The 12,435-nt window shown below is 43.4% G+C and overlaps 1 protein-coding gene across 2 annotated transcripts in view; it reads left to right on the top strand.

Annotated features, from left to right (window-relative positions):
* SLC18B1 (solute carrier family 18 member B1) overlaps window positions 1-12,435 on the top strand; it is a 155,788-nt gene that overhangs the window by 22,345 nt on the left and 121,008 nt on the right. For both annotated transcript variants that reach the window (XM_083176779.1, XM_083176778.1), the window contains exon 3: window positions 7,731-7,826. In XM_083176779.1, coding sequence (XP_083032905.1) covers window positions 7,731-7,826 — 96 coding nt within the window. The remainder of the gene's footprint in view (window positions 1-7,730; window positions 7,827-12,435) is intronic.

Genomic DNA, 12,435 nt, shown 5'->3' with positions numbered 1-12,435 from the left:
CCCTTCTGAGTCCTGCCATGCACCCAACTGGTATTTTTTGGTCACATGTGAGGCATTGCCGTACTCGGGAGAAATTGGGGCACAGATTTTGGGGTGCTTTTTCTCCTTCATACCTTCTGAAAATGAAAAATTTTGAGCCAGAACTGCATTTTTGTGTAAAAAAATGTAATTTTTCATTTTCACTGCCCAGTTGTATCAAAATTGGTGAAACCCCTGGGGGTTTGAAATGTACACTATACCCCTAGATGAATTACCTGAGGGGTGTAGTTTGCAAAATGGGGTCACTTGTGGGGGGGTTCCACTGTATTGGTGCTTGGGGGGTCTTGCTAATGCGACATAGCACCCACCAAAATTGCACCAGAATCTGAGCTGCAAAATCCAAAAATCACTCCTTCCCTTCTGAGTCCTGCCATGCACCCAACTGGTATTTTTTGGTCACATGTGAGGCATTGCCGTACTCGGGAGAAATTGGGGCACAGATTTTGGGGTGCTTTTTCTCCTTCATACCTTCTGAAAATGAAAAATTTTGAGCCAGAACTGCATTTTTGTGTAAAAAAATGTAATTTTTCATTTTCACTGCCCAGTTGTATCAAAATTGGTGAAACCCCTGGGGGTTTGAAATGTACACTATACCCCTAGATGAATTCCCTGAGGGGTGTAGTTTGCAAAATGGGGTCACTTGTGGGGGGGTTCCACTGTATTGGTGCTTGGGGGGTCTTGCTAATGCGACATAGCACCCACCAAAATTCCACCAGAATCTGAGCTGCAAAATCCAAAAATCACTCCTTCCCTTCTGAGTCCTGCCATGCACCCAACTGGTATTTTTTGGTCACATGTGAGGCATTGCCGTACTCGGGTGAAATTGGGGCACATATTTTGGGGTGCTTTTTCTCCTTCATACCTTCTGAAAATGAAAAATTTTGAGCCAGAACTGCATTTTTGTGTAAAAAAATGTAATTTTTTATTTTCACTGCCCACTTGTATTAAAATTGGTGAAACCCCTGGGGGTTTGAAATGTACACTATACCCCTAGATGAATTCCCTGAGGGGTGTACTTTGCAAAATGGGGTGACTTGTGGGGGGGTTCCACTGTATTGGTGCAACATAGCACCCACCATTCATTCCACCAAAATCTGTGCTGCAAAATCCAAAAATCACTCCTTCCCTTCTGAGTCCTGCCATGCACCCAACTGGTATTTTTTGGTCACATGTGAGGCATTGCCGTACTCGGGAGAAATTGGGGCACAGATTTTGGGGTGCTTTTTCTCCTTCATACCTTCTGAAAATGAAAAATTTTGAGCCATAACTGCATTTTTGTGTAAAAAAATGTAATTTTTCATTTTCACTGCCCAGTTGTATCAAAATTGGTGAAACCCCTGGGGGTTTGAAATGTACACTATACCCCTAGATGAATTCCCTGAGGGGTGTAGTTTGCAAAATGGGGTCACTTGTGGGGGGGTTCCACTGTATTGGTGCTTGGGGGGTCTTGCTAATGCGACATAGCACCCACCAAAATTCCACCAGAATCTGAGCTGCAAAATCCAAAAATCACTCCTTCCCTTCTGAGTCCTGCCATGCACCCAACTGGTATTTTTTGGTCACATGTGAGGCATTGCCGTACTCGGGAGAAATTGGGGCACATATTTTGGGGTGCTTTTTCTCCTTCATACCTTCTGAAAATGAAAAATTTTGAGCCAGAACTGCATTTTTGTGTAAAAAAATTTAATTTTTCATTTTCACTGCCCACTTGTATCAAAATTGGTGAAACCCCTGGGGGTTTGAAATGTACACTATACCCCTAGATGAATTCCCTGAGGGGTGTACTTTGCAAAATGGGGTGACTTGTGGGGGGTTCCACTGTATTGGTGCAACATAGCACCCACCATTCATTCCACCAAAATCTGTGCTGCAAAATCCAAAAATCACTCCTTCCCTTCTGAGTCCTGCCATGCACCCAACTGGTATTTTTTGGTAACATGTGAGGCATTGCCGTACTCGGGAGAAATTGGGGCACAGATTTTGGGGTGCTTTTTCTCCTTCATACCTTCTGAAAATGAAAAATTTTGAGCCACAACTGCATTTTTGTGTAAAAAAATGTAATTTTTCATTTTCACTGCCCACTTGTATCAAAATTGGTGAAACCCCTGGGGGTTTGAAATGTACACTATACCCCTAGATGAATTCCCTGAGGGGTGTAGTTTGCAAAATGGGGTCACTTGTGGGGAGGTTCCACTGTATTGGTGCTTGGGGGGTCTTGCTAATGCGACATAGCACCCACCATCATTCCACCAGAATTTGTGCTGCAAAATCCAAATATCACTCCTTCCCTTCTGAGTCCTGCCACTTTTTGGTCACACATGAGGCATTGCCGTACTCGGGAGAAATTGGGGCACATTTTGGGGTGCTTTGTCTCCTTCATTCCTTCTGAAAATGAAAAATTTTGAGCCAGAACTGCATTTTTGTGTAAAAAAATTTAATTTTTCATTTTCACTGCCCACTTGTATCAAAATTGGTGAAACCCCTGGGGGTTTGAAATGTACACTATACCCCTAGATCAATTCCCTGAGGGGTGTAGTTTGCAAAATGGGGTGACTTGTGGGGGGGTTCCACTGTATTGGTGCAACATAGCACCCACCATTCATTCCACCAAAATCTGTGCTGCAAAATCCAAATATCACTCCTTCCCTTCTGAGTCCTGCCACTTTTTGGTCACACATGAGGCATTGCCGTACTCGGGAGAAATTGGGGCACATTTTGGGGTGCTTTGTCTCCTTCATTCCTTCTGAAAATGAAAAATTTTGAGCCAGAACTGCATTTTTGTGTAAAAAAATTTAATTTTTCATTTTCACTGCCCACTTGTATCAAAATTGGAGAAACCCCTGGGGGTTTGAAATGTACACTATACCCCTAGATGAATTCCCTGAGGGGTTTAGTTTGCAAAATGGGGTCACTTGTGGGGGGTTCCACTGTATTGGTGCTTGGGGGGTCTTGCTAATGCGACATAGCACCCACCAAAATTCCACCAGAATCTGAGCTGCAAAATCCAAAAATCACTCCTTCCCTTCTGAGTCCTGCCATGCACCCAACTGGTATTTTTTGGTCACATGTGAGGCATTGCCGTACTCGGGAGAAATTGGGGCACAGATTTTGGGGTGCTTTTTCTCCTTCATACCTTCTGAAAATGAAAAATTTTGAGCCAGAACTGCATTTTTGTGTAAAAAAATGTAATTTTTCATTTTCACTGCCCAGTTGTATCAAAATTGGTGAAACCCCTGGGGGTTTGAAATGTACACTATACCCCTAGATGAATTCCCTGAGGGGTGTAGTTTGCAAAATGGGGTCACTTGTGGGGGGGTTCCACTGTATTGGTGCTTGGGGGGTCTTGCTAATGCGACATAGCACCCACCAAAATTGCACCAGAATCTGAGCTGCAAAATCCAAAAATCACTCCTTCCCTTCTGAGTCCTGCCATGCACCCAACTGGTATTTTTTGGTCACATGTGAGGCATTGCCGTACTCGGGAGAAATTGGGGCACAGATTTTGGGGTGCTTTTTCTCCTTCATACCTTCTGAAAATGAAAAATTTTGAGCCAGAACTGCATTTTTGTGTAAAAAAATGTAATTTTTCATTTTCACTGCCCAGTTGTATCAAAATTGGTGAAACCCCTGGGGGTTTGAAATGTACACTATACCCCTAGATGAATTCCCTGAGGGGTGTAGTTTGCAAAATGGGGTCACTTGTGGGGGGGTTCCACTGTATTGGTGCTTGGGGGGTCTTGCTAATGCGACATAGCACCCACCAAAATTCCACCAGAATCTGAGCTGCAAAATCCAAAAATCACTCCTTCCCTTCTGAGTCCTGCCATGCACCCAACTGGTATTTTTTGGTCACATGTGAGGCATTGCCGTACTCGGGAGAAATTGGGGCACATATTTTGGGGTGCTTTTTCTCCTTCATACCTTCTGAAAATGAAAAATTTTGAGCCAGAACTGCATTTTTGTGTAAAAAAATGTAATTTTTTATTTTCACTGCCCACTTGTATTAAAATTGGTGAAACCCCTGGGGGTTTGAAATGTACACTATACCCCTAGATGAATTCCCTGAGGGGTGTACTTTGCAAAATGGGGTGACTTGTGGGGGGGTTCCACTGTATTGGTGCAACATAGCACCCACCATTCATTCCACCAAAATCTGTGCTGCAAAATCCAAAAATCACTCCTTCCCTTCTGAGTCCTGCCATGCACCCAACTGGTATTTTTTGGTCACATGTGAGGCATTGCCGTACTCGGGAGAAATTGGGGCACAGATTTTGGGGTGCTTTTTCTCCTTCATACCTTCTGAAAATGAAAAATTTTGAGCCATAACTGCATTTTTGTGTAAAAAAATGTAATTTTTCATTTTCACTGCCCAGTTGTATCAAAATTGGTGAAACCCCTGGGGGTTTGAAATGTACACTATACCCCTAGATGAATTCCCTGAGGGGTGTAGTTTGCAAAATGGGGTCACTTGTGGGGGGGTTCCACTGTATTGGTGCTTGGGGGGTCTTGCTAATGCGACATAGCACCCACCAAAATTCCACCAGAATCTGAGCTGCAAAATCCAAAAATCACTCCTTCCCTTCTGAGTCCTGCCATGCACCCAACTGGTATTTTTTGGTCACATGTGAGGCATTGCCGTACTCGGGAGAAATTGGGGCACATATTTTGGGGTGCTTTTTCTCCTTCATACCTTCTGAAAATGAAAAATTTTGAGCCAGAACTGCATTTTTGTGTAAAAAAATGTAATTTTTCATTTTCACTGCCCACTTGTATCAAAATTGGTGAAACCCCTGGGGGTTTGAAATGTACACTATACCCCTAGATGAATTCCCTGAGGGGTGTACTTTGCAAAATGGGGTGACTTGTGGGGGGTTCCACTGTATTGGTGCAACATAGCACCCACCATTCATTCCACCAAAATCTGTGCTGCAAAATCCAAAAATCACTCCTTCCCTTCTGAGTCCTGCCATGCACCCAACTGGTATTTTTTGGTCACATGTGAGGCATTGCCGTACTCGGGAGAAATTGGGGCACAGATTTTGGGGTGCTTTTTCTCCTTCATACCTTCTGAAAATGAAAAATTTTGAGCCACAACTGCATTTTTGTGTAAAAAAATGTAATTTTTCATTTTCACTGCCCAGTTGTATCAAAATTGGTGAAACCCCTGGGGGTTTGAAATGTACACTATACCCCTAGATGAATTCCCTGAGGGTGTAGTTTGCAAAATGGGGTCACTTGTGGGGGGGTTCCACTGTATTGGTGCTTGGGGGGTCTTGCTAATGCGACATAGCACCCACCAAAATTCCACCAGAATCTGAGCTGCAAAATCCAAAAATCACTCCTTCCCTTCTGAGTCCTGCCATGCACCCAAATGGTATTTTTTGGTCACATGTGAGGCATTGCCGTACTCGGGAGAAATTGGGGCACAGATTTTGGGGTGCTTTGTCTCCTTCATACCTTCTGAAAATGAAAAATTTTGAGCCAGAACTGCATTTTTGTGTAAAAAATGTAATTTTTCATTTTCACTGCCCAGTTGTACCACAATTGGTGAAACCCCTGGGGGTTTGAAATGTACACTATACCCCTAGATGAATTCCCTGAGGGGTGTAGTTTGCAAAATGGGGTCACTTGTGGGGGGGTTCCTAACTTTTAGCATCTTATGGTGCCTAGAAACCTACATGGTGCCTAAAAAATAATCTCATAAAAAGGAGGCTCCAAAATCAAGTAGGTGCTCCTTCTATTATGAAGCCTGTGGTTTGGTCACCGTGCACACTAGGGCCACATATAGGATATTTATGAAAACAAAAGAATTGGGGGAATCAATTTTTAGTCACATTTCTCTAGTAAAATGTACTGTGTTCCTTAGAAAAATGTATTAAAATTGCAAATCTGCAAAAAAAATGAAATTTTTAAATTTCACCTACACTTTGTTTTAATTCCTGTGAAACACCTAAAGGGTTAACAAACTTCCAAAATGCTGTTTTGAATACTGTGAGGGGTGCAGTTTTTGAAATGGTATCATTTATGGGGGTGTCTCACATACAAGTCCCTCAAAGTCACATCAGAACTGAACTGGTCCCTAAAAAAATCAGTGTTTGAAATTTTCTTGAAAATTTGAGAATTTGCTATTCATATTGTAAGCCTCCTAGTGTCCAAAAAAATTAAAAGGAAGTTGAAATAATGATGTCAACATAAAGTAGACATATGGTCTATGTTAGTTATTAACTATTTTGAGTGGTATGATTATTTGTCTCACAAGCAGAAAATTTAACATTTTGCAAATTGCTAAATTTTCCATTTTTTTACGACATTTTGGTATTTTTCACAAAAAAACACAGACTGTATCGACCCAAATTTACCACTAGTTTGAAGTACAATGTGTCACGAAAAAACAATCTCAAAATCACTGGGATAAGTAAAAGCAAAAAAAAATTATCCCCACTTAAGTGAGACATGTCAGATTTGAAAAAAAGGGCTCTGTCAGGAACGCAAAAACTGGCTCTGTCAGGAAGGGGTTAAAGGTGCGATTTCTGGCGAGTTTGGAACTCGTCCAAAAATCGCACCCTATTACATTTCGCCCTCGATGTGCCATTTTTTACATCAAATTTGTGTCAGATAAATCACATATGATTTATCACATGTGATTAATCACATGATTTATCTGACGCAAATTGGATGTGCCATGAGATTTATCTGATGGGATGGCCCTAGGGAGTGGCCTGAACAGTGCTATACCTTGCAGGTTTTACTGTTCTGAGGAAAGGAGAATGGCGGTATATGTATATGTAGTTTGGGGGGGGTGTCGTCACTCATACAAAAAGACACCAAGCATGGTGCCGCAGTGGGAGACACGAACAACTTGGCTCTGAAACGTTGGCTTATTATCCTCACAAGTTTATTTACTTTTATACGAGCAGGGGAGAGGGGGAGGGGGGTCCGGGCTCTGCTGCCCGTGGTGTCATTCATTCATTCAGCAGGGGAGAGGGGGGGTCCGGGCTCTGCTGCCCATGGTGTCATTCGTCCAGCAGCAGGAGAGGGGGGGGAGGGGTCCGGGCTCTACAGCCCGTGCAGACATTCAGGAGAGGGGGGTGTCATAGAAGCAGGGAAGTGTGAGTGTCACTGCCGCCCTCTGAACTCTTCCCTCCCATCGCGCCTGCCCCTTCCTGTGATGCCGGCTGCTGCTACTGTCACTGACTGGGGGTTGGAGGATGGCCGCGCACCTGAAGGAGGTAACCGGAGCTCTGCATATAGATATATCGGATCTGAAACATCGTGGGTGCTAAAAAGCACCCACGATTGCTCAGATTCTGATATATCTTATGTTCTGCAGATACGACCACCTGATCCAATCTGATGAGCACAGGAACGTGCATCAGATTGGATCAGATGTCACAAACATGCGATTTTGGGCCGATTTCACCCGATGTATTGTCTTGTCTTGTCTATACCCAGCATTATTTTTAGTCACACCTGGCACAGGCAGCCACTGTATATCTTTAGCGGGTAGTAGTAGTTTGCATTAATTGAGACCTTTTCAAGGTGGAAGTATGAATCAGTAATGTGTGTGAGTGTTTGCCTTGATGCTGCTTAACTTGTCCCTACTACATACTAGTAGAACCAAAATAAGTGATCCAAATAAATTCCTGGAAATATATTTGACCTTTGTTTTTTCTTCTTTCTCTTTTTAATAGGCTGAAAAGAAAGGCGTCAGTAACACAGTGGTCGGTCTCATATTTGGGTGTTTTGCCTTTTTTAATTTTGTAAGCTGTATAATAATAGGAAAATATGTAAGTATATCTGTAATTTTCCCATGTGCAATGTTAAAACATGTTTTTTTTTACCAGTGATATACAGAGGTAAGTTTATACCTGCCAGCTAAAATGGGACACTGACAATTTGGTGGCTCTGTTCTGATTGAGGCAGCTTTGTTCCATTTCATCCAGCAGATTACATGCTCTTCAGATCATTGGTAAACAGATGCTGATGCACATTAAGGCAGATTTATTAGGGTGTGGTATGGGACTCCGACATTCGGGATCCCGACAGTCATTATCCCGACGTCGGGATCACGACTGCCCGGAGTCAGACAGCATGGCGAGCGCAAAAAAGCCCCTTGCGGGCTCGCTGCGCTCGCCACGCTGCGGGCGCGGTGGCTCGCTACGCGAGCCACCTATTCTATTCTCCCTCTATGGGGGTTGTGGACCCCCACGAGGGAACATAGCGGGTGTCCGTCGGGCACCCGGCTGTCGGCATTTTGACAGTTGGGATCCTGACGTCTGGTAAATGACTGTCGGGATCCCGAATGTCGGGAACCCGTCCGGCACCCGATTTATTATGCCTGGTAAATTGATAAAGTGGCCGGTGATAACGTAGCAACCAGCTTACTGTCATTTTTTAAATCCAGCCTGTAACTTGACAGTTAAGCTGATTGGCTGGTGCTTTATCACTGGCTACTTTATTACTTTACAAGGCTTTGAATTGTGAGGACAGTGGCATAAGGGGAAGTCCTTGGCATAGGTAACACAATACCATGTGACGTAAAATTGATAAGGGCACTACTGTGCGATAGAACATGAATAAAGGGGACTATTGTGTGGCATAAAATATGTAAAGGGGTATTACTATGTGATGTAACATGAATTAGTGGCACTGCTGTGTGGTGTAATATAAATAAGGTTGCACTATTTTTGATTTCATTTGATTTGGGGCACTATGTTGTGACCACACCCCTTTCCCACAAGATGATACACTTTCCCTATTCAAACTATAGTGAAGGGGAGCAGTAGTGCTCTTGCTGGTGAATGAAAACCAGAAACAGTGGTGTAGCTTGGTGCCACGGCCCCGGAGCAAGGGCATGTTTCGCGCCCCCCCCCCCCCCCCCCCCAATTTGTAGTAGTGAGGCTCCTGCGCAGTGAAAAGTGGGCACGGCCCAACATTATACCACACACCGTAATGCCCATTGCACATTTGATCAAACTTTGTAATCCCAATTACATATAAAGCCACATGCCGTAATGCCAATTAAAAATAAGGCCACACATGATGATCATTGCATACTATTTAACAAACTATAATGACCATTATATACTATATAACACACCCTTATGCCCATGACATACTACATAACAGAGGGCAGAAAGTAACACATAGCAAAGGTGTGCATAGGGGAGCACATGGCACAGAGTAACACATAGCTCAGGTAGGCACAGTATAACACAGGGGCACAAAGTTACACAGGGGCACAAGGACACAGAGTAATAAAGGGGGCACAGAGTAATACAGGGGCACATGGTAACACAGGGGGGCACAGTACAACACAAGGGCACAGAGTCACACTGGGCATTACGGGGGGCAGGAGCTCATTCCCCACTAACTCTGCTGCTGGTGGCATTACCCGGGCACAGAGGGAGGAACGAGAGGACGAGCACAGTACCTGCTGCTGGTGGCCGGCTGCTGGGTGACACGGAGAGGCAGGCGGCTTAGCTGTGACTGTGGGCGCCGCGGCTCAGCTGTGACTGTGGGTGCAGAGTGGGGCACATACACTGCAGCTAGGTAGCCCCTCATCCAGATGCAGGCTCCCCCCGTGGATCACTGACGGGGCTTGCACTGGCCCTGAATGCACCGCCTGCTCCCTGCTGTTTCTGGGTCGGGAGACGTGCTGCTATTTTCAATTCACGTCTCCCGCTGGACTGCTAGCCAATAGGCACTCGTGGTCCAGCAGCCACCAGTTGATTGGCTGCTGGACCGCAAGCGCCTATTGGCTAGCGCGGTCCAACGGGAGATGTGGATTGAAAATAGAAGCACGGCTCCGGCGCCATGTTATCATCCGGCGCCCGGAGCTGGTGCTCCGCCCTCGCTACGCCTCTGACCAGAATATCTAGTTCTGACTGATAACTAGTTGAATACAGTTTAAATATATGACTTGTTTGGACAGTTTTCATTTTGTAAGTATGCTTAAAAAAAAACCTTGAATAACAACAGTACAAATCCCTGCATCCTTAGTGTAGGCACATTGTCCTTGTTAATAAAAATATATTACGCAGAAAACTGCCTTTTTTTAAGTCATGTTGTATATAGTGCCCTTAACTTATCAGTAAGATATCATAATTCTACCCATATACAGTGTCAGTAAAGCATAAGCAATGTCAGCAGATAATACAAGTCATATATAGATATATAGAGTGCTATTAAATGCCACCACCTTAGGATTGTCCACCCCAAATAGTCAGGGTGAGACAATAATAATTTCAACACTCTGTGTACTTCCGTAAAATTCCAGAGTATTTTTATTAAAAGAACATAACATTCATTTTCCACATCATCTGTTCATTGCAGATGGAATAGACACTTCATGATAGATACCCTACTCGTTTCGTCTAAAGAGACTTCATCAAGGGTAAACACATGAACAGCATGTCCAAGGATGTGAGATAAAGTCACACTGGGTCCCTTTTTAAACCGGGCTCATTACAGCGGCATATCGAAAGAAATTTTTAAAATCAATGACTGGTGTAGACTTCATACACATAACATATATGAAACCTGTACTCAATGCCTGCATGGGAATGTTGTTCCCTTGCCTGGATGCCTTCCCGCATGGCCCATCGCTGGTCCACAAATGTAGAGAACAAGAATCAGGGCGTCACTCCAGGACTTCAAACAAGAGTTATTTATTGGGGTCTACACCATTTCAGCAGTGAGCCTGTCTTCAGGACACCCAATATAAACAACAAACAAGTGTGTATAAACACTCAGTGTAAGAGATCGGGCACCGTCCGTCACCCCTGGGTCTGCTGGACTTCCGTGTTCGTCAGCGGTAGTAACATGGCGCCATTACTGGAGGCGATGTCAGAGCACTGGAAAACAGTGCATAAACCAATCTTGTGTAGAAAATGTGTGTGTGTGTGTGTGTGTGTGTGTGTGTGTGTGTGTATGTATGTATGTATGTATGTATGTATTTTTATATATATATATATATATATATATATATATATATATATATATATATGTATATATATATATATGTATGTACAAAGAATATACCCAGCGCAAAAAGTCCTCAGTGTTAAGTGTCAATAATTCCACATCAAATACCAGTGTGTGCAGTCTTTTTCTTTAGGATCGTGCCATAGATCCAGACATGGGGAATCTTGCAAAAAGAGTAGAAAAGATGCACCAATGAGCACAAAGTAACAGAATTTTGCTGATCAAATAAAGCTCACGTATACAGGGGTTAAAAGTATAATGCTTGCCAGCCAGATCATAACACCATCACAGCCCGGATACTCCTGTGGGGGATCACCGCTGCTCAGCTTCAGCCGCAGAGACCTCGGACCAAGACACCGCACCACTCGCACAGGACCAGAGGGGAACGCCGGCTGGAACACAGGTGGAAGAAGGACGTCTCCAACGTCGGACCATAGAAGTAACACCCAACTAGTTTCGTCACACAGAAGGACTTCGTCAGGGGGTGAATTGATCAATGCATTTAAGCCTGCAGCCCCCTTCACGGGACCCCACTTTTCTGCAGGTCCTAACACTATCGCTGAAAATGGCTACAATACACATAGCTATCACATCAATGTTTGATTCCAGGCATGCTATCTGGTCTAAGGCTCACAGCACACTATGCTTTTATATGTGAGCAGTTACCAACACACCTGTCACTAATCATCTAGGGAAATGGTTAACATAAGCTATGGAGTCTTAGCTAAAACAGGGTGCATGAGAGAATGTGACCACAATAAGACTAATTTAAAATTTTTATCTAATAAACAATTGATAAAGCAGATATTTATCTGATAAGATTAGATATGATTGATAACCCAAACTTGTATATATTCACCTTATTACCTTTAAATATAACGGCAACGCTGAAATGATTGCACACCCACACAACCTTGTTATAAAAGGTATGACAATGCTTTACTTAAAGAATAGCTTCATTACAGATATTTGCAAATGCAGACTAACACAAGAAACATAAAATTGATTAGCTAATACTTAAACAGTAATTCTAAATCAAATCAAAATGGACACCTTTCAAGGACAGTGATCAGCCATGATTAAACCTCCTTCATAGTTACCTCCAGCCCCCTGTGCTTCCTTGTTCTTTCTCAACTGCCTTCCCCCTCCTTCTATCACTCTGATATTTAAACCTTTATCACATTAATTAATTAATTACTCATAAGCATTGAGTCTTATTGGAAAGCTCTGCTTTCAATCATGATGTCATAATTAACCCAACACCCAACTTCAGTGGCCTTGTGGGTCTACGCATGTGTGGCCTTGTTCCCATATAGTTGAGGATTGTGGAGTCTAGGTGTCTGTCCTTGTTCTATTATACTGTCAACATCACATTCTTAAGCTTCTAAAACCAAAAACAATATTCTATAA

Source organism: Crinia signifera, chromosome 3, assembly GCF_055691185.1.
Source record: "Crinia signifera chromosome 3, ASM5569118v1, whole genome shotgun sequence".
In the NCBI taxonomy this organism is placed as follows: Eukaryota; Metazoa; Chordata; class Amphibia; order Anura; family Myobatrachidae; genus Crinia; species Crinia signifera.
This window is presented reverse-complemented; position numbering and strand designations above follow the sequence as displayed.